At 38.9% G+C, this 22,356-nt stretch overlaps 1 protein-coding gene across 5 annotated transcripts in view; it reads right to left on the bottom strand.

Moving 5' to 3' along the window:
- The window catches only part of WLS (Wnt ligand secretion mediator), a 102,798-nt gene that overhangs the window by 44,964 nt on the left and 35,478 nt on the right, over window positions 1-22,356 (bottom strand). For 3 of the 5 annotated variants that reach the window (XR_003911486.1, XR_003911487.1, XM_029945955.1), the window contains exon 2: window positions 15,227-15,499. Coding sequence is in view for 1 of the 5 variants with exons in the window: in XM_029945955.1 (XP_029801815.1) it covers window positions 15,227-15,499 (273 nt within the window). In the remaining 4 variants the exon portion in view is untranslated. Of the gene's footprint in view, window positions 1-15,226; window positions 15,500-22,356 lie in introns of those variants that run through there. The other 2 variants (XM_029945956.1, XM_029945957.1) reach the window with 2 other exon arrangements.

Here is a 22,356-nt window from a genome sequence, read left to right as displayed (position 1 = left end):
CTGCCTCCATCGCCCTGGTGACTAAGCTGTTTCAACAGCTGTGTTATTGCTGGATTCAGGCCAGTGTTCTTCACACAGAGGATTTGTGTGGGGAATTCAGGATTTGGGGCTCTATTTGCAGATGAGGTCCTACCCTTGATCAATCAGCAAGGGCCTTCCCCAGACCAGAGCTCCAAACAGCAACGGGACGATATTGGGCAACCACCCAGCCTTCCAGGAGATGGACAGAGTCCTAACAGCACAAAGAGATGGGAGAAAGTGATGTGTCCGTGAGAGGGAGAGAGAAAGAAGGAAGCAAAATCAAAACCCATCCTTGGTTGAGCCCCAGAAGACCTCCACTGCCCCTCCCTCAGTATAAGGCGCCTGCCCTAACATGCTCCTTTTTCTTCTCTTTCCCTCCTGCCATCCCCCTCAGTCTCTCCTTTGAAATAATTTCTCTTGCCTTTCAGGTATTGGTGGCACCCCCTTTGCCTCTACAAGCTTGCCCCTGAACACAAAGTCTGGCCTCCCTGAGCCCCTGGCCTCCCTGTCTCCCGTCACATCACTTACACTCATTTATGTTCCTATCACCTCTGAGGCAAGCAGGGCCTGCTGACTTGTTCCCTCACTCCCCCAATCTCTAGGCTCTTGGCTCCAAATGGTGGGCACACCTTTACTAACTGCTGAACAAACCACCAAAGCCCTTTGCACTGAGGGGCGACCCTTATTTCCTGTGGGGGTGGTGGGCAATTTCTAGTCCATTCCAGGATGCACCTAGGAGCCCTATTAACCTGCTCTCTCCTAAGTTCTCAACAAGAGCAACTGGGCTATAGTTTCTGATATTGACGGGATCATAGAAATGGGAGTTTTTGTATAAAGAAGGTATTGCAGTTTTAAAAGAAATAAGGATTTTCAAAAGCTCCTATTTTTGAGTGCCTACTACATGCAGACATATTCAGATGTGTAAACATTTTCAGGCACATACGTGCCAGCCTGATACAGATGATCATCTGCCTTCTCAACATGAGGAAACTGAGGCCGACGATCACACTGCTAGCACGGGAGGCACACTATGAACTTAGGTGTGCCTGACTCCACAGCTCAAGTCGTTTGCCATCATGTCACAGATCAGGTGAGTGAGGACACCTGTTTCTTGGTCTAGGTAAAGCCACTTACTGGTTGTACAATTTGAGTATTTTTTGCATTGTATTCTTTCATTAATTACTGAAGTTGGATCAAACTAAGGTCCGTCTCATTCTAACATTTCGTGAATGTAGAAATCTAACACACCACCAGCTGCTGAACTGCATTCTGCACTTGTGGCATTGTGGCAAAAACAAAGAACAATAATACAATCCCTGCCCTCAGGCCACTTGTAATGGTGTTACAGTAACAAGGGATAAAAACTCTGAGGAATGTAAGAGTTAAACAGTAGCAAATACAAAAATACCGGCATACACCGCAGTACTTAAGAAAAACACCGTCATAACTATAAAAGGACAATAGTACATTTCAACAATGTTTTTCTCCCCCACTCTCCCCCAAAATATCTTTTTGCTGCCAGCAGGACAAGCCAGCTACCAGAAGGGATTCCGTCTGTTTCACGGGAAAGCTTTGTTTCTGACAAGTTTCGTAAAGGAAAAAGTAGGCTAGAACAAGCTTTTTATTTCCAGCCCACCTTTTCTTCGTTCCCATGAATGAGGAGGGGATACAAATGAAGGCAGGCAGCCAGGGAGAAAAATAATATGGCTGGTGGTTCCTGACCTCTCGGATTCCTGCCGTCAGAGAAGCCCGAGAGGCAACATTTAATTGTGGAAAAACCAGCCTTGCTCTTCTCTTATCTTTTTCCTCTGTGACTTAAACCCACAATTACTGGCAACCCCTAGATTCCGAGTCACTCAGCTGGTGGTGCCAGGGATGGCTGTGTCTGTAGCTGAAAAGCAAAAGGGGAGTCAGATTTTACCTGCCTCCGAAGGCAGCCTTGAGCGAGCAGCCCTAGCCCAGCTTTACGACTTCTCCCATTAAAAAGTTCACAGATGCCCTCCCGTCGGGAATACCACCGTGCGAGAAGTCCAAATGGAAGGAAAAAAAAAATGCGATTTCCAGCTGCTGCATAATACAAAGAACAAGCTACAAATCTCAAATTGTGAATTCCACATTTTATTTCAGCACTAGATAACGTGATTTTCAATTTCTTTTCTTAAGGATCAAACTCCAAATTTCTTTGCCTGGCCATCAATGCAACTCACCAACTGCCCCTCAGTCTTTTAGGAGCTTATCTTTTCTCTCCAATATGAAATTCATCTGCAGCCTAACAAATGGGCTCTCTGTCCCTCACATACATGTTTTTTCACAGCATTTCGCAGTGGGAAAATAGGGATCTTGGGTCCTGGCTTCCTCACCTGCAAACGAGGTGACCCTGGAAAAGTCACTTCACTTCCACAGTTTCAGTGTGCAGAGATATGAGAGGGTGTGTCCCAGATACTTCTACTCTCTTCTTAAATTATTATCCTATCCCAAAACATGTTAATTTATATGTTAACACAAATGTAATTAAACCATGTCTTGTGGGCATATTCGCCTAACATTTCCCACACCTGTTTTAGGGTGTTCTCCGATTGCTTAAGTGCTGATCAACATGTAATTTGAAACTCATGGGGTCCACCAATATCATGAAGTTGGAGCTCTCACCTAGAGATTCATCGAAAACCTCTGGGGGTTCAGTTGAAACATGAATACAAAATGTCTGAATGTCTGACCCAGGATCAGAAGGTCAAGGTCCTTGATCCAAAGTTAAGAACCACTGTCCTAAAGTAATGAAAGGCCAGCAACCGCTCAGGTCCTTGGGTTGCATACTTGGCCCTGCTGTCCTCCTTTCTGGACTTCTACGTTCTCTCCAGAACTCACACTCCTTTCTGCTTGAGTCCAAGAATAATAGTAACTCACCTTTACTGAGCATTTACCATGTACTTACTATGTATAAACTATGTACGTATTATTCTACCTTCATCCTTAAAACAATCTTACAAGGGTGGCACTACAATTACATACCTCTATTTTATAGATGAGGAAATTGGAGTACAAGGAAGTTCATTAACTTATCAAAGTGTCACAAAATTTATAAGCGTCAGGTCAAGAATTTAGCCCAAACACTCTGGTTTCCCAGAACAAAATTCAGCTACTTTTGAACTGTTTCTTTGCCACGACATATTAGTCACAAATTTCAACACATCCTTGAAGATTCCACCCTTCAGGGCTCAGTTAAAAAATTACCTTCTCAGTTAAGTTTATCATTTCCCCTTCTTTGTTTATGGAATACTCCAGGCACTTAGCACTGAACACATTGATGTAATTTTTCATTTCTTTTTCTCTGGACTAGACTGGGAGCTCCTAATTAATTATTTTGAGTACATCTTGAGTATTTAGACAGCCTGGGGCTATGCTAAGTATGGAGATGAACAAGATATGGTCCCCGCCCTCAAAATTCAGTCTTGCAGGATAACAAGAAGGGCCATGAGGTTTTCTGAAACACATGTATCTTAAATCCTAAGTACAAAAACTGCCAGCACATAGTAGAAGCCCAATAAATGACCACTGAATGAATGAAGGAAGTTGGGAAGAAGGACTCAGAAGCCGGACTGTTGAATTAAAAGGTCTACCTTCCCTTTATGAAAACTCTTTGAGGTTATTTATACACTGACTCACCTAAAAACTGCTTCCTGTGTTGGTGTCTATGATACATTTTTTAATGTCAGACTAAAAATATACTTCCAGTACACCAACCCTGTCTGCCTACCCAAGGACTAGAAATGAACACAAGGTAAACACATAACAAAATACTAGAAAACTCACTCGTGTCAACACTAAACTCACCCACTAACAAAGGGTCATCTTCAAAAATGGCTCATACTCGAGGGTCTGTGAAGTCACCTGTTTATAAGGCTGAAGGGATACTCATAAGATTTTTATAAAGCCAAAGAATCTTAAGTGAGTCATGGACTCGCAGCAGAAGAGAGTTGGAGTAGATAGGACTTAGGAGTCATCTGGATAATTTCCTATTCAGAGCAGGGAGACGCTCCACAGCACTACAGACAGACGGGGGCAGGTCAAGGCACTGAACTCCAGAGATCACTTCTGCTTATAACCCATCTACTTCTCAGCTTTAAGATTCTGAACAAATCTTTAATTTCCTCACTCCTCGAGGAGGACCTGTTGATATGATCAGATGAATAAAAGTAAAGTTGTCTTAATCAGAGAGGATTTGGTTGCAGATAGCAGGATTTCATCTGTAGTAGATAGACAGAAATCAGCTGGAAGGAGGTTGCGTGGCTCAGTCAGTTGAGCATCTGACTTTGGCTCAGGTCATGATCTCACAGTGTGTGGGCTCGAGCCCTGCATCGGGCTCTGTGCTGACAGCTCAGGGTGTGGAGCCTGCTTTGGATTGTTTGCCCCTCTCTCTCTCTCTCTCTCTCTCTGCCCCTCCCCAGCTCATGAGCTCGCTCGCGCTCTCTCTCTCTCTCTCTCTCTCTCTCTCTCTCTCTCTCTCTCAAAAATAAATAAACATGTAAAAAAATTTTAAGAAGAAAAAGAAATGGGCTGGAAGGAGACAAAGGTATCTCAAGAAATCTGAGGGCAGAAAGCTATCAAACCTGTGGGACTAGAACCAAGGAAGAAAATGATCGCTTGTAATCGATTGTAATTATACCCCACAGACCTTCACCTCCTCTTGTCTCTTTGTACCTGGTCTTCCCACTCTGCAGGCCAGCTTTTTGTGCTTCTCCATGCATGTGGTGAATGATGGCTGCCCAGGGAGCCCTCAGGACTTCTCATTTAGATGCCAGTGAAAGTCAAATACTTCAGAAATACTGAATCCCAGGGTTGCACAAGAGAGAATCTGATTGCTCTCCTAAGGTCAAGGGCCCATCCTAATCCAATCAGCTGTGGCTGGGGGGTGAATCCTGTGGCCAGCGGCCCACTTAGCTGGTGTGGTGGAAACCCACACTCTGAGGGAGAGGAAATATGTGAGTTCTGCAAGAAAATGGTATGAAGCCAAAGAAGATGGCTGGCCACAAAGACAAGCATCAGCACTACCCAGTGCAAACTATCATCATTATCAGGATTCTCTCTGCTCCAAACAGCTTTTGCTTACTACCAGTGACAAGGTGCTCCATACCTGAAGAGACAACTCCAACTATGTGACAGCAACTTTATTTTAAGATGCTGGATTTAAATATCTTGAATATTTTAAAATTAAAATTTAAATATTTAAATAAAAATAAAATTTAAATTTAAATATTTTCAGTATTTTTTAAATACTTTATTGTCAAGTTGGTTTCCATATTATACCCAGTGCTCATCCCAACAAGTGCCCACCTTCATGCCCATCACCCCTTTTCCCCATCAACGCTCAGTTTCTTCTCAGTATTTAAGAGTCTCTTATGGTTTGCCTCCCTCCCTCTCCTTAGCTATTTTTTCCCTTCCCCTCCCCCATGGTCTTCTGTTAAGTTTCCCTGTTCCACATATGATCCACATATGAGTGAAAACATATGGAATCTGCCCTTCTCTGCCTGACTTATTTCACTTAGCATGACACCCTCAAGTTCCATCCACCTTGCTACAAATGGCCAGATTTCATTCTTTCTCATTGCCATGTAGTATTCCATTATATAAATAAACCACATCTTCTTGATCCATCTGTCAGCTGATGGACATTTAGTCTGTTTCCATAATTTGGCTATTGTTGAAAGTGCTGCTATGAACATTGGGGTATATGAGCCCCACTGCATCAGCACTTCTGTATCCCTTGGGTAAATTCCTAGCAGTGCTATTACTGGCTCATAGGGGAGTTCTATTGTTAACTTTTTTGAGGAACCTCCACACTGTTTTCCAGAGCGGCTGCACCAGTTTACATCCCCACCAACAGTGTAGGAGGGTGCCCGTCTCTCCACACCCTCGCCAGCATCTATAGCCACACTGACCAGTGTGAGGTAGTATCTCAGTGTCGTTTTGATTTGTATTTCCCTGATGATGTGTGACACTTAGCATCGTTTCATGTGTTTGTTGGCCATCGGGATGTCCTCTTTGGAGAAGTGTCTATTCATGTCTTCTGCCCATTTCTTCACTGATTATTTATTTTTTGGGTGTAGAGTTTGGTGAGTTCCTTACAGATTTTGGAGACTAGACCTTTATCCCATATGTCATTTGCAACTATCTTTTCCCATTCCGTCGGCTGCCTGTTAGTTTTTTTATTGTTTCCTTTGCTGTGCAAAAGCTTTTTATCTTCATGAGATCCCAATAGTTCATTTTTGCTCTTGATTCCCTTGCCTTTGGAGATATGTCAAGTAAGAAATTGTTATGGTCACTATCATGATTCTCTCCACTCCAATCAGCTTTTGCTTGATTACTACCAGTGACAAGCTGCTCCATACTTGAAGAGACTACTCCAACTATGTGACAGCAACTTGTTTTTAGATGATGAATTTAAGTATTTTAAGTATTTTAAAATTTAAATTTAAATGTTTAAATTAAAATAAGTTTAAATTTTAAATATTTTCAATATTTTCAGTCTTCCCCCAAATCTTACCTGTAAAGAAGATATAACCTTGCTTGTTAGGTTAGGCCTGAACTTGCTGACCATAATACGTGTAACAGGTAAGGCAGAAAAGACAGATTCATTGGACAATTATTTTATGAAATAACCTCAAACAGAAAAATTTAAAAATCAGAACCTCCTCTTGCTTTAAAGAATTACTACTACCTCTCTGACTGACACTATTAGCACTAATTTACTAAAGCAAAAAAGGAACTGGAACCATGTCTAGCATCAGCATGGAGACAATAGGTAGATATTAAAGGGAAAATTTTTTTTCAAGCGTAGAGTCCCTGGCACTTTTGCAAGTAGAATTCTGCTTTGTTGAATACAGGATTTTCCTTCCCCCATCTAACTTATTTTTGTTTTGAAAAGCATAATCTAGAAAGTCATTTTTCTTCATATTTTCTTAAGTTAACCAAAACTGAGGAAAATAACCTGGGAATTATAATAATTCTGGGAAAAATAACCTCACATTGGTTATGTGATGACTGACTGGCATTTAAATACTGACAAGAATATCCAAAGTCAGAAGAGGAGGTAAAAAAAAAAAAATTTAAAAAAAAAACCCAAAACTCCTTGTATATAGTGGGGGTGATATCAAAGAATCTATTGCTGCTAGCTGCTTTGCTGTTCACATTCTTTACTGATGTCACCAGGATTTATTTTAGTAACCAGGATATACTTGTTATGGATGCAAAGAGAATCTCCTCGTTTATATTCTAAACTCAGAGCAGGAAATCAGACACGTGGGTGATCTGCAGCTGTGGTACTATAAACAGATTCTAGACTGCACTACATTCGCTGAACTACAGATTGGGAAATTTAAAAGAGAAAAATAGAAAATGCACCATGTGAGAAAGACCAGTGCAACTTCTGTCCAAGAATATTTGGGTGCTGTTTGGTAGCAGGCTCCCTGACCTGTATATGTTGTGTACTTGTTGCTGCGTACCATCCACCTACCTACATGGTTGATGGACAAGTAGGAGATCCTGCTTTGTCTTCAGCCAGCTACGCTACCATGGGCAAGCAACTCAGGGTGTAAGTTTTCCTCATCCAGTAAGTTAAGGGATTAGTCCTTTAACATTCTGGGGTCAAGTACCCAATTTGAGAACTTGACAAAAGCCACAAAACCTCTTACTCTAAAAATAGATATAATAAATATGACTGGAATTTCTCATAGAATACCAGGGGGCTTGCCTGGCCCTTGAAATCCACCCATAACACTTCTTGGTTGAAGATTACTAGACTAGCAGCATTTTATAGTTCCTTGCAGTGCTCAAAGTCTGCAATCACACAGTTGATGTTTAATAATAATTACTGTCAATTATTCAAACCATAGATAAGTAAGATTTGTTATGACTAGAAACCGACCTGATACAATCTACTTTCCAATGTTAAATTGACCCATAAGCCAATGGATGACTGGAAGAAAATAGGAGGGAGTGCATATACCAAACTATAAACATTAATTTAAAAATCATGGGAAGGTTTTAGAAGAGCCCAACTCTATTTCTAGGCTGTACTTCTTTTCTTGGGTATACATAACACAAAACCCTTGAGCCAGATAATAGAGATCCAGAAAGTTTTATAGTGATGCTATCCAAGTAATGAACTTACCAGTAATCGCACCCAAATAAAACAAAGTCAAAGTTTCCCATGTTCCTGCCAACATAAACTTGTTCACAATGGTTAATTCCAAAGTATGGCTGAAGAGTCCCTCAAAGGGAAAGATAATCCATAAATGAAAGCAAACAAACATGATGTTCCTAATCTCCACTGACCTGGTTAATCAACAAAGTAACAGTCTTCTCCTGTGATTTTAGTTTCTTTCCATCCAAAGTCAGTAGGTAAGATTGATTGATACGAGAAAATTCTAGATTCTTGCCTTGGGGGCACAGGACTCCATAAGAAGAAAGCCAACTGGCCACATAAGCTCATCTCAAATATTGACAACCTTCCTATCTTTTACTCACCTTCTCACGCCCCACCACATTTAAATCTCCTGGATATATTTGCTGGACCTTTTTGATGTATTTTGAGCTTTTTCAGTGTATCCTTTTTGGTGATGAGCAGGGAGAGAGCAGAGGGAAAAATCTGAAGTCATTTTTGTTCTCACTGACTCTGATTAAGGTAAAGAAATGTAAAAGGTAACTGAAAAAAATATTGGTGACATCAGCCTGTAATAAAAACTGTCCAATCAGAAATGTTTCTTAAAAACAGAGACTGTCACATGGTCATAATTCAAATAGGGTCTCTCTTTGAAAGGAATGGGAGGGTAGAATTAGATTTCTTCTCAGTAGTTGCTTCAACATAGTTTGTCAAAAAAAACTATCTGATAAAGCATGGAACTCCAACCACACGAATACCATTTTACCAATGGCCTGGTTCCATCATTAGCAGCTGTAGTTCTCCAGCCTCTCCCCCATTAAGCTCTCTTTGTGGAGTGTTCCCACAAGGCACCTGGAAACCTAGACTTAAGACCAAGATGAAGAACATTAGATTTTTGCTAATGGCCAAGAATAAGTTCACAAACTATCTTCCTCTTTTAAATTCACCCCTAATCATTCTGGATAACATGACTGTTTTTACGGTCAACAGATTGTTCTTTTATTCTAATTGTCTTCATGTGGTTGTTTACCTAACATACCATAATAGGTGTACAAATGGAAGAGTACGATGACTTTGTAAAAAGTTAGGCTATCAAACTTGAAAACTGGGTAATATTATCATTCTTTTTTTTTTTTTTTACTAAAAATATGTTTTACAGAAATGTTTTCAGTTTGAGAGAAGGAAAATCATTTGTCAGTTACAGAAATAATTCCATCGTTTCACGTAGTCATTTGCAGTAATGAAACAAGCAAATAAGACTTAACACTAGAGCTCAGTGTATAGCACAGGGCTCAAGGCAAAACACTGACTTCATTACCTAAGAACAGAACAGACAGACATGCTGGCTGTTTCCTAGCCCAAAGATTTACCATTATTTCTTCAGCATAAGGAATTTTCAAGCCCGTTAAAATTCTAGATTTACTACTCAACACAGATCAATCCATCTTGAGGCTCTGTGTCAATGAATCCTCAGTGCTTCTACTTCAACAGCCTGTAGATTTGAAAGCGGGGTAGAGACATGTCAAAAAAAAAAAGTTTCTTTGATCTCTGCACCCAGGTTCCTCAAAAGAAGCCCCATGGAGAGTCTGAGGTTATGCTAAGTATGTGACTTGCAGTTGTAATCAGTAGAGTGAAATTCCTTTTTACAAGTGGGCACCATCTTGGCCAATCCAAACCTGTCTTTCACAAATACATAAAATGAGTGACTGATAATGTACTTTAAAAAGAATGAGATACACCCATTCTTTAGAGGATGTTTTCAATTAACAGAATTTGGTGTCACAGGAAAATCTAAGCCCATCACACAGATAAAAGCATTCAATTTTCACAACTATTAACCATATAACCAGATGCCAGAAGTTTCAGCTGACTTCTCTCTGACATGCTCTTGTGTACTCATACTCCCATTTCCTCTATGTAGTAAAAACTGAAGTCCTGTGTCCCTTACAACTCTACAGAAGCACCGTGTTTGTGCCCAAACAGGTTAATTTCAAGGCTTTTAAATGCTCAAGAAAAAAATTAGCAACAACTCAATCACAGATTTTTGACAGATAGGTACGCTAGGAATTTGTCATTGGTATTCAGTGAAAGGTCAGGCATCTATAGGTCTCTAGATTCCCTTCAGTGGGCCTCCCCTCCCAGCCCTTACAGCCTCTTGTTTTAAAACTATCATCACTTCAAAGCTGAACTAACTACTACTTTTTATACACATCACTGAAGGGCAACTGTAGGTTTTTAAAGGTTTATGTTTAAAAGGTGAAAAGTAGGGGTTCTGTTTAAAATTAATTTTTTAAACATGGATTACCTTTTTTACATAACATACATGGACTATCCTCTTTGTCAATAATCAAATATAATATATACATTCTCTAACCACTTTTGTCACTATAAATTTCCCTATAATGCCATCATTTCCCCCCCAAAGGAATCAATCTGATGAAATCTTAGAACAGATTAAGTAATGACAATCTCTTAAAGAGTTAAGTTAATATTTTCCAGTTTCTGAGGGTTTGTCAAGATCTCAAATTCTAGCTAAAACCTGTATCATCTTAAATAGAAAAGTCTGAGAAGAATATACATTTTATACCAAATGACTAAAAGTCATTTAAAATATATAATTCTTGGGGCATCTGGGTGGCTCAGTTGGTTGAACGTCTGACTCTTGATTTCAACTCAGGTCATGATACCAGGGTCATGAACTAGAACCCCATGTCAGGTTTCAGGCTGAGTGTAGAGCCTGCTTAAGATTTTCTCTTTCTCTCTCTCTCTCTCTCTCTCTCTGCCTCTGCCCCCCTCTCTCTCTCTCAAATTAAAATACAATACATAATTCTTAGATTATTTAATCTGCTCAAAGATTCTTCAAAGGTAGGTTTATTTTATATGTATATATGTATATGTATATATAAAATAAAAATTTTACATATAAAATATGTAAAATCTCTTATTATTTGAAATATGGAACTCATTTCACAGACTGCCTAAGAAAGTTTAAAGAAAAAAACAGAATTGGTCCTGACTTCTCCTTACATTTGAGGTAATACTGTTACAGCTGAATCTTTGATAAACAGGAAGTTATCCACATATAATAGGATCTTATTTACCACATCCCTGATCCCTTTTCTCTTGTCCTACTTCTTGCTGCCAGAAAGGCATCCAAACTAATGATAAAATATAAAAAGTAGACAGCAGTCTCATGCGTTAACAGAAGATCAAAGGAAAACATAGACCTACAAGCGTCTTATGAATATTATTATAATTAAAAATCTCTCTATAAGCAGACAAACCACTGTCCATAAACAAAGGTATAGAGAATATATTTAAAGAAAAATATTCCCGTAAACCTAACATGTAACCTTCTCCTATTAAAGTTAACAGCTCTCTTGGGGCGCCTGGGTGGCTGAGTTGGTTAAGCGTCTGGCTTCAGTTCAGGTCATGATCTCATGGTTTGTGGGTTCGAGCCCCGCGACGGGCTCTGTGCTGACAGCTAGCTCAGAGCCTGGAGCCTGCTTCAGATTCTGTGTCTCCCTCTCTCTCTGACCCTCCCCTGCTCGCACTGTCTCTCTCGGTGTCTCAAAAATAAATAAAAAACATTAAAAAATTAAAAAAAAATAAAGTTAACAGCTTTCACCGATGGCTACTGCCTCAAAAAAGTATTTTTTGACCCAGTTTTCTTGATAGCTCTATGGTGTCAGTTAGCTCATACACTGATTGAAGGAACTGTTAGTTGCTGATCTTAATTTTTTAGTGTGCCCCTATTAGGTATGAGCCCTCATCACGTTACAAGAAATTTAACAATTTATTTTAAGATGAGACCCTTTAATACAATCTTTTTTTCTAGATGAAGATAATATATATTTTGGAGGCAGAATACATACTTGAGAGGGGGGAAAAACAGATATCCAAATTCATTTACATAGAAATGTTTTACTTAAAGCCTCACCACTGAAGGCATTTTTAATATTTAGGATTAATATTTGCTGGGAAGTAATTCATTTGTGAAGTTGTTAAGATATATATTAGGTTCTGATCACCAAATAGGGTGTGTGTGTGTGTGTGTGTTGGGAGGGGGGATCCCCATATCCAACAATTCTCTGATACCAACAGAGTATCCTACCACACAACTCAATTCTGACACTATCTAACTGGAGATGGCCTCTAATCCAAGGGTAAGGGCTCAGTCCTACAGTATCCTCTGCTTTAGATGCCAATCTCAAGACCAGGGTGTTACCTGTATTTCTGACCAACTGGCTATAAAATTAGAGGTTCTTGTAAGACCCTACTTGGGTTTAATCTGCTAGAGCAGTCCAAAGAATTCAGAAAACCCATTAACTCACTAGATTACCAATTTATTACAAAGGATATGAATCAACAGCCAGATAAGAGTTACATGGGGCAAGGTCCCTAGTGAAATTCCTTCTTGGAGTGCCTGGGTGTCTCAGTTGGTTGACTGTCCTACTTCGGCTTAAGTCATGATCTCATGGTTCATGAGTTCAAGCCCCAGAACACAGCTCACTTTGGATTTTTCTGTCTCTGTCTTTCTTTGCTCCTCCCCATCCCTCTCAAAAATAAGCAAACATTAAAGTACGAAGAGAAGAGAAGAGAAGAGAAGAGAAGAGAAGAGAAGAGAAAAAGGAGAGGAGAGGAGAGGAGAAGAGAGGAGAGGAGAGGAGAGGAGAGGAGAGGAGAGGAGAGGAGAGGAAAGAAAAAAACAAAAAGAAATTTCTTCTTTCCTCACAGAGCTTGGGGCCCAGCAGGGTAGCATAGGAGGTATTCTGGTTTCCCAGCCTGGAAGCTTTCTGAAATCCTTTCCTTTGGGGTTTTTATGGAGGTCTCATTACACAGGCACGACTGATTAAATCTTTGGCTATTGGTGACTGAAACGACCTACAGCTCCTCTCCCCTCCCTGAAAATCAAGAGTGGCACTTTCAGCACCCCTCTATTTATACTTGGTTCCCTGGCAACCAGCCCCCACCCTTGGGTGCTTTCCAAAAGTCATCTCATTAATATAAGCCCAGTTGTAGTGGAAAGGGGCTTGTTATGGATTAATACACCAAATATTATAACAAAGGATGCTCCCATTGTTCTTATCACTCAGGAAATTCCATGGGTTGTAGGAACTGTGAGCCAGGAACTGTGGATAAAGATCAAATATATATGAGAAGTATATATTAGTGATCTGAATGACCAAATATATATTTCTTATAAGGCACAGCTTCACAACATTGCATATTCCTCTCATTGTAGCACATATCTTTTTTTTTGGTAAGTCAAATTTTGTTTCCCAAACACTGTCTTTCCCAACTCCTTAAAAGAACATGTTTTATTCACTCTTGTATCCTCAGTACTTAGTGTTCAACATATGGTTGGGGCATAATAAAGTTTGAAGGAGTGAATGAATAAATGTGTTATGCAACCAACGAAGAAGACAATAGGCAAGAGAATGTGGGCATGTGAAATACAAAATACACCACTGAATGCTTCAGGCTGTTGTGCAACTCTGGAGCTCCATAACAGCCATTCCCTCTATCTTGAATGTTCTTTCATTTGTCCCCACCCTCACCTCCAACTCCTCATCGGGTTTTCACTCTGACACTCACTTTAAATATCTATTTGTTCACTTCTACACACACACACACACACAGGCACACTCACACAGGCACATATGCACATGCAGGTGTGTGGCAAGGCAGTCTCCCTTTCCATGTTCTAAAGTCTTTTCTTTGTACTTCCACAGCCTCCTGTGCACACCTTGGTTGCAGCACCTAGCACGTCATACTGGAATGATTGTTTATTTGCTTATCATTGCCGCTTGACTATAAGCCCCTTAAAGTACAGTGTCTTCATCTGTATCCATATGTCTAGCCATCAACACAATCCCTAGTGGTAGGTACTCCACAACAGTTTGAAATAATGGGTAAGAGACTGAATGATAGAAGAGGCTCTCCATTCTGGAAAATCATTTTAGCATATCCTTTTGTTCCCAATAAGAGGTCAATCAAGCACATATACTGGTAACTCATACAAAATGAAATGAATGATTAAATATTGAGATTATTGCCTATACAGAAAAATTAGAATTGGAAATAGTGCTGCTTTAATCCATGGACATACCTCAGACAGAGAGGACTCCAACACACCTTTTCCTCTTTCCACCTCACCCCAGATCTTGTGTCAGTAAAAAATGTTTTCTTCTTAGAAGAGGCACCTGGGTAATTCAGTTGCTTGAGCATCCGACTCCGGCTCACGTCATGATCTCATGCTTTGTAATTTTGAGCCCTGCCTCAGATCCTCTCTGCACCTCACTCACTTGCACTCTCTCTCGCTCTCTCTCGCGCTCTCTCTCTCTCTCTCTCTCTCTCTCGCTCTCTCTCTCTCAAAAATAAATAAATAAATAAAACATTTTTTTAAAAAAGTGTTTTCTTCCTTCTTAACCTATGTTTCCTTATACTGTTTCTCAAGTGCCACACATGGATCTGTCTTCCAGAAATCATCCAATAATCTCCTGATCATGCAATGTTTATAGGTCCGATGCCCTCAAAATCCTGAACCACAACTGAGTAAGCTAAAAACAAACAAATAAACAAACGGTGGGAAAATGGGTTAGCATTCCCATTTTGACAGGGATCTTTACTGATATGATGGCTTTTCTCAACATGGGACCATCAGGAAATCCGCAAATCACTCTGCTGGGATGAGCTCCTTCTTAACGCTAGAAAGGTGGGGAAGCTTGGTGTTTGGCGCGAGGCTTTGAAGCCAGGCTGCGTGGGTTTGAATCCCAGACCTTCCCCTCTCTCACTTTCTGACCTTAAGCAACCTCGCTGATGCCCAAGGTTTCTATTTGTAAAATGAAATAATAAGACCCCCTCACAAAATTGCTAGGAATATGACATGGATTAGTAGGAGATTCAGAAGAGTGTCTAGCAAATAGTAAGTAGTTGGTAATTTTCTGCCATTAATATTTTCATTCTACTGTTATTAGAACTGACTCTGAAAGAACCCAGAGAGAGAAATGTCCAAGGGAGTAAAGGGGAAGAGAAAACACTTACGGATTTGGTTGTTCAGCTTGAATGCAATGTCCAGCTGCAGGATAAACAGCATGAACTGGAACCAAGGACTCATCTCCATGGAGGGAAGAGGAATGTGGACAGAAAACACAATGTCATTGGCTTCAATTTCCCTTGGAATTGCTTCCTCAATGTCTCGGATCTTGTCGCATTGGTTGGGTCCCCAAGGCATTAACCATTTTGTCTTGTGATGGTTTTTACGGACATCCACACATTTCACTGACATGTAGGACACAGCTGTGGTGGGCCCTGGAGCTAAAAAGAAAATGTTTTTCTGTTTTAGAAAAATCATCCACTGAAGTTCTCATTTTTTGGCTAACATTTGTCCCCAACTCTCACATCGCCTTCTATAATGGGGATCAGTAGTATCTAGGGATCCCCCAAATCCAGGCGAGGTTCCTTTAGTGACCTCCACAGGTGTCACAAAGCATCTCTAAGAGTCATCCCATTTTGTCCTCAATCACTATCATTTTTGTTGAAAGAATATATTTGTAACCACTTTGGTTCCTTACTCCAAACAAATGTCACAAAAATCAACTGTGCTTCAGTTCCCAACTGTGCTTCAGTTCAGAGCTTGGAGGGCTCTGGGACTTCACAGAGCACAGTGTCTGAAGTCAGAAGATTTGCGTCTGAAGCCCAGTTGAACAACTTACTGTCAGTTCTTCTTGGGTAAACTGGTTAAATCTAGTGGTTTCAAGACACTCATCTGAGAAACAAGATGGTTAGTTTCTAAGACTCTCCTTAGTTCTAACACTGCTTTTGATTGAGAGAAAGAACTACCTGACCTCAGGCCCTCAGTATGGTACTTCTCAGAGGTGGAAACTGAAACACTAACTGCTACTTCAGAGATATACAAAAGTCATGCTTTTGACCTGTGCATTTCAAAAGAGACATCACATTTCAACTACATAACATTAAAAAACACGGTTTTGCGATTGTAAAACTGTTATATGATTATAAAAGAAAATCTGCAAAATACAGAGATTTTAAAGTTCAAAACAACATTTACCCAAAATCCCACTAGAGGGAAGTAACCACTGTTGGAAAAATATCAAAATACTGTCTTTTCTATGAGTGTGTAATTAGATAAAAAATTACAAATGGATTATATAACTTTAAAATACATACATATTAACATATATTTCTATAAAATAGGATCACACTATACTTAGGCTTGTAGCTTTTTCTTTTTATTCACCTTAAAGAAGCAGAGTAGTTCAGTGGTACCACCAGCTCCAGGCCAACCTACCTGGTGTCCCATACTGGTCCCCTAATCCCTACTTGTGTCACCACTAACTCACACTAAGAAAGTTTTGAGTGAATTACTAAAGCTATCTGTGTATTAGTTTTTTCATCTCTTAAATAGCAATAACAATAATATGTACTTCTGTGAGTCATTGTATACATTAAACAAGTTAACATGAAAAGTATGTATAGTGAACAGTGCTTGAACATGTGAAAAGTACAAAATTAGCTATTATATTTTTATATGATTAAGATTTTTCAAGCAGTGTTTGCAAAATAATCAGTCACATGATATACCAAATTTAATCTACTCAAAATCCGCCTAGCTTGTAAAGGTTGTCTATAAATAATTATTTACCTAATATTTTTTGCGTGTAATTTATCTTAACTTTTCTATCTGATATCTAAATTTGTTTATGGCATATTTAAATCTAGAGAAGTTCCAGATTTTATGTAGAATGTCTCTTTTGCTTTATGTTTTTGCCATGCTTTTGTGCTTAGACTTTCTTTACATCCAAATTCAATGAACAGTCACCTTTATTAATTTTTAGTTATTTTTTAGTCTTTTTTTTTGAACATTTAAATAGTTCGTCCATATGAAATCTGTTTTGATGTAAAAGATGAAGTGAGGTTCTAAGTTTTATTTTTTTCTGAATATTTAAATTATTCTCCTTTCTTGTTGACTTAGGATGTTTTCTCTATCTGCTCTATTTCATGTATTGGACTGTCACTTCATGGCTCAATACAACATTGTTTTGAATCCAATAAAATGATGGTTTGTATCAGTATCCGGTAGAGTAAATCCCCTCCCAAAATCCATTCAAGTTTATCCTTTTAATCCTTTTGCTGGGATTTGACTGAAATTACATTAAATCTACAAATGAATGTGAACAGAATTGGCATCCTTTCCCAACATTTAGTTTTCCTATCCAAAAACAATGATTGCTTCTCCATTAAGTGGAGTTCATTTTTATATTTCTTTGAAAATTTTCACAGTTTTCATTATGTGGGTCCTGCTAGTTCAATATATTTTTTAAATATATTTATAAAACTTATAAAATGAGCAGGGAAAGGAAAACAGTATGAATTATGTAAGTTTAAATGTTTAATTCTGTGCATATCATAATTGACATACTGTGTTTTCAGACCCTTTAAGACCAGAAATCACTTCTTTTGTAACAGAGATCAGATAACAACTAGAAAGATATGTAAAGCAAGAAGAAAGTCACTTAGGAGGCAAAAGTGTACATTATTAATATTTGTCCTGCTTCTAATACTCGAAAAAGTATTTTTCTATCCCTAAATATCTGCTCTAATGGTAAATTTTGAGTAGTCAAATGTTATGTTAGCAGAGAGTTGGACAATGTCTACTAAAACGTTCCTGAAAACAAAGGACGACTGAACTCTAGCTGAAAGTCTTTTAGTTTGCCACAGAATCCCCACTAATCCACGCAAGGGAAGGTTTTCTTTAAAGCCCAAGGCTGTATCACAAAGACATTTTACACCTAACCCACCTAAAATCAGACATCTAGTTTATTACAAATATGAATCAATCAAACTTTGGTTATCTTGACTCAGCCAAACAACCCTCTGACATTAGAAAAACTAAATGGCACATTTAACTGAATGCTTTTTAATGTGGCTAGAGAAATAAACAGGGAGACAAAAGTCATGACTTCTATTTTTGGCTAACATACTCAAACTGACTATTTAGTGCAGAAAATAGTTACTACATTTTAAAACTTCAATTCTTCTAAAATGAACCTAACCTTTTTTCATTTCTTTCCTCCCCCCCACCTTTGAAAAACAAGTCTCTCTCTCCTCAGACCAAAATGAAAAATAACTAGCTGAGTTCCTCAGCTAAGCTCCAAAACCACATTCCAAACTTAATAACAGAGAAGCTAAACACTTTACGGGCACAAAGACTGCATTTTTAATGGACACAGCGAGCGCCTGCCTTTGTAGTGGCCTGAATTATTTTCATTCTTTCATTAGTCTAGTGTATCTTGCATAAAGAAAAAAAATCCCAGGAATACTAATATTTTCATAAATCTCATGGCAATGAACTTGAGAAACCTCAAGTACATCTTGAATTATACTAGGAGAATCACAAATATTTTTCTACACTTGAATAAATAAATAAAATTTGAGACTAGTCTCAAACTTTTTTGCATAACTTAAATGCCTAAAGATAATTCAACCTTTTTGCATAACTTAAATGCCTAAAGATAATTCAACATTTTCAATTTTTCCAGTAATGCTCCAAAGGCAAAATACTGGGGTGCCTCAATGGCTCAGTCGGTTAAGAGGCCAACTTCAGCTCAGGTCATGATCTCACAGCTCATGGGTTCAAGCCCCATGTCAGGCTCTGTGCTGACAGCTAGCTCAGAGCCTGGAGGCTGTCTTCGGATTCTGTGTCTCCCCATCTCTCTCTGATCCTCCCCCACAAATGCTCTGTGTGTCTCTCTCTCTCAAAAATAAATAAAAACATTAAAAATTATTTTTAAAAAGGCAAAATATTTGTATTGTTTGAGAAAGTGAAAAAGGCATTCTGAAATTCAAACATGGACCATTGATGTTCCCCCAATAATATATTTACAACTTAGGACAACCTCCTACAACAGTTAAAAGTGAATTCCCAGATGTTTCTTTATGTAGAAAGTCTATCAAAGTAAACTTTAAAAAAAGCTAATGGCTAGTAGAAAGTATTTTCACTAGCTAGAGCCAAAATAGTGACTACGTGAATCATAAAAGTATCTAAAATTTAAAAATAGTTTCATTTCTATCTTTAAATTTTAAAAAAGTATGAAGGATATTACTGTAAAAAAACAAAATGGAAAGTGTGGACATTATCTGCAACCTTTTAAAAAGCCACAATCATCTAACAGGTATATGTAATGAAGGCCTTACTTAGTCACTAGCGTGGTTCTAGGGATTAATAGAGTGTGTATATTTAAGAAGGGGCTGGATGGATTCAGGTCAACAAATTGAGTCATGTTTGCTCAGGTGAAAGCTAAAAATAACCACTCCTCAGTATTCCTAGGATAGTAATGCAATATCACCCAGTGCCTCAGCACACATTATAAATGTCCCCTCTACCCATCCATAGCATTTACTTGAGAAAAAAAAGGGGGAAGGTGGCGGCAAGCAAAAGCTTCTTTAACATCAGAGCAATTTAGTAGTCAGAGCAATCTGTCCAAAAATGAATTTGCCCAGGCACTGTGGATTGGTTAACTGCTGGTAGCTCAAGACCGCATTTAGATCACGCACATAAGTCATAAAACCATGAGTTATTCACTGCAAACTGACCCGTTCTGAGTTCAGTTCCCTTTACTATGTCAAATGGAGGCCATGTTTTTCTTTCTTAGCTGTACTTCAACTGCCAGTATTTTTGGCCTCCACGTCTTACAGGAATTGTGAAATGTGATAACATATGACATTTAATTTTTAAAGGGGTACGAAATCAGTAAGACTTCTACCTCAAGGTTGTGAAAAACTGCAAAAACTCATCTTGAAGCTTCTTTGAAAATCCAGTGGCTCCTCAATTACATATATTACAAAGGTTCATACTACATTCACCAAATATGTCTTAAGTACTTACTATGCACTAGATACTGTTCAGCGCTACAGTGAACCCAATAGACATCAGTCTTCCAGCCATGTGGAATGTACAAATGATAGAGGTAACAGGCAATAAATAATTCACAGTAAAAGGTAATTATAATTTTGGATGCTACATTTACCCTGACATTACCTGAGAAAGGGCAACAGAAAGTTACTTGGGAGGTAAGAGAAATGAATTCACTAGAATGAGGTAAAAATTCCAGTCATCATTACAACATAATCTTGAGTAAAAATGCAAGTGAACAATGACTAAACCTGTACTCCTTTTGGAACAATATTCATTGAGTCCAGTCAGCTTCCTGTTATAGCATCTCAAATGGCTGTCCAGTTTACAAATTACCATCTAGCCAACCACTACCGCTATCATGCTCAAAGTTGAGTCAACATCAAATCATTAGCCCCTACTCCCTCCAGAACCTGTAATTAAAGAGTTGGACAGAGATACAAGACTTAGTTGCGTCCTAGAAAAGTTAAAATAAAATTAAAACAACATGCTAACAAGACACATGATCTCCATTTAAGCCAACACAAACTTTCTTTCTTTCTTTACTTTATTACAAGTCAAGAAGGTTCCTTTAGCAATTATCTAGGAGTATCACCAGTATGCGGGCATTGTGCTAACTAAAGATAGAGACAAATGATAGTCCCAGACCCCAAGTTGTGGGGCACAGACGAGTGTGGGAGGCTGAGAAGTTGGCAGAGAAGTGCATCCTGATTGAAACTTGCTTGGACAGAGGTTTGCGCAGGATGCCCCAGCTGTAAGGAGGGGTGGGGGCAGGGGTACTGCTTCAGGAGGCCTGAACTGAGCCTTGAAAGAAAGAAGGTGTCAGTTGGCCAGAGGGAAAGGGGGACAGCCGAGTGGGAAGACACTGAAGAAGAGCATGTGCGGATCACAGGATATCTAGCATATCACAGCAAGTTCTGCACATGTCTGAGTTTGAGTATTAAAATGTATAAAGAGATTATTTGATAGTTGAAAATGTAGCATCAGTCTAACTTTGTGTGCTTTCTCCAATTAGTGGCATCATTCTTTTTTAATTTTTTAAAAAGTTTTATTTATTTTTGATACAGAGAGAAAGACAGAGCATGAGAGCGGGAGGAGTGGGGGGGGAGCAGCAGCATTCTACTAGGGTGCTTTGGCTTTGGCTCCCTACCATCTCTGTTCCACTCTTGCAGAGCAACATAAGGAAAAATAATAAAAAGATCTGCAAATAACCAAGAGTTTATATCTATGAGACTCTTTCCTTCCGAAACACCATCTCTGTCCTGTGGATAGCCACGAGGCTGGCCATGAACTCCCCTGGAAAGAGAAGGAGGAAGGTGGTGGGGAAAGAATAGAGAAGGTCTGCCTCCTATCCCTGGCAACCTGGCCTCCAAGGAGCCTTTGAAGCCTAGATCACCTAAACCAGAGGAAGACCATCTTCCTGCAACAAAGGTGCTATTTAAAGATTGATATGCTCTGGGCAACAAGGGGAAGCAATGTGCAAACAGACCAGTTAAAAGGGCAAATCATGGGGCACCTGTTCAGCATCTGACTCTTGATCTCAGCTCAGGTCACTCTCTCACAGTTCATGAGTTTGAGCCCTGCATCAGGCTCTGGGCTGATGGTGCAGAGCCTGCTTGGGATTCTGTCTCTCCTCTTCTCTGCCCCTTCCCCCCTTGTTTTCTCTCTTGCTCTCTCTCAAAATAAATAAACTTAAAAAAAAAAAAAAGAAGAAGAAAACTGCATTAAAAAAAAGGTTAAGTTATGTTTACAAAGATTAATAATCAGAACTCCTCAGTTTATAAAAGTAATGATTTTAGGTAAAAATGGCCAAACATTTAAGAAATATTTCAGAGAATTTTACTTTCACCATAGCAATTAGCTAACATGAAAACAAAACTATACACCCTGATTTAAACAATGTACACATAATTGCTAACAGATACCTTCTTCTATGGACTCAAGGAGAGTTGCTCTAACTCTTGATATCTAGTGACAGTTAAACATCTGCTGTCATGATCTCCACATCTATAAAAATACAAATGCTTGGTTTATCTATCTGTTTTTTATAATGTCATTTATTTATTTTCTACTGCATTCCGAAAAGATTTTGGATAGATAACAGAAAGTAGATACTAGATTTCATTTTTTTAAATATTTTTAAATATTTATTTCTTTTCAAAAAAACCTTAATGTTTATTTTTGAGAGAGAGACAGAGAGGGAAGAGAGAGAGAGAGAGAGAGAGAGAGAGAGAGAGAG

The sequence above is a fragment of the Suricata suricatta genome, chromosome 8 (assembly GCF_006229205.1).
Source record: "Suricata suricatta isolate VVHF042 chromosome 8, meerkat_22Aug2017_6uvM2_HiC, whole genome shotgun sequence".
NCBI lineage: Eukaryota > Metazoa > Chordata > Mammalia > Carnivora > Herpestidae > Suricata > Suricata suricatta.
The sequence above is the reverse complement of the archived record's forward strand: the minus strand, read 5'-3'. Positions and strand labels throughout refer to the sequence as shown.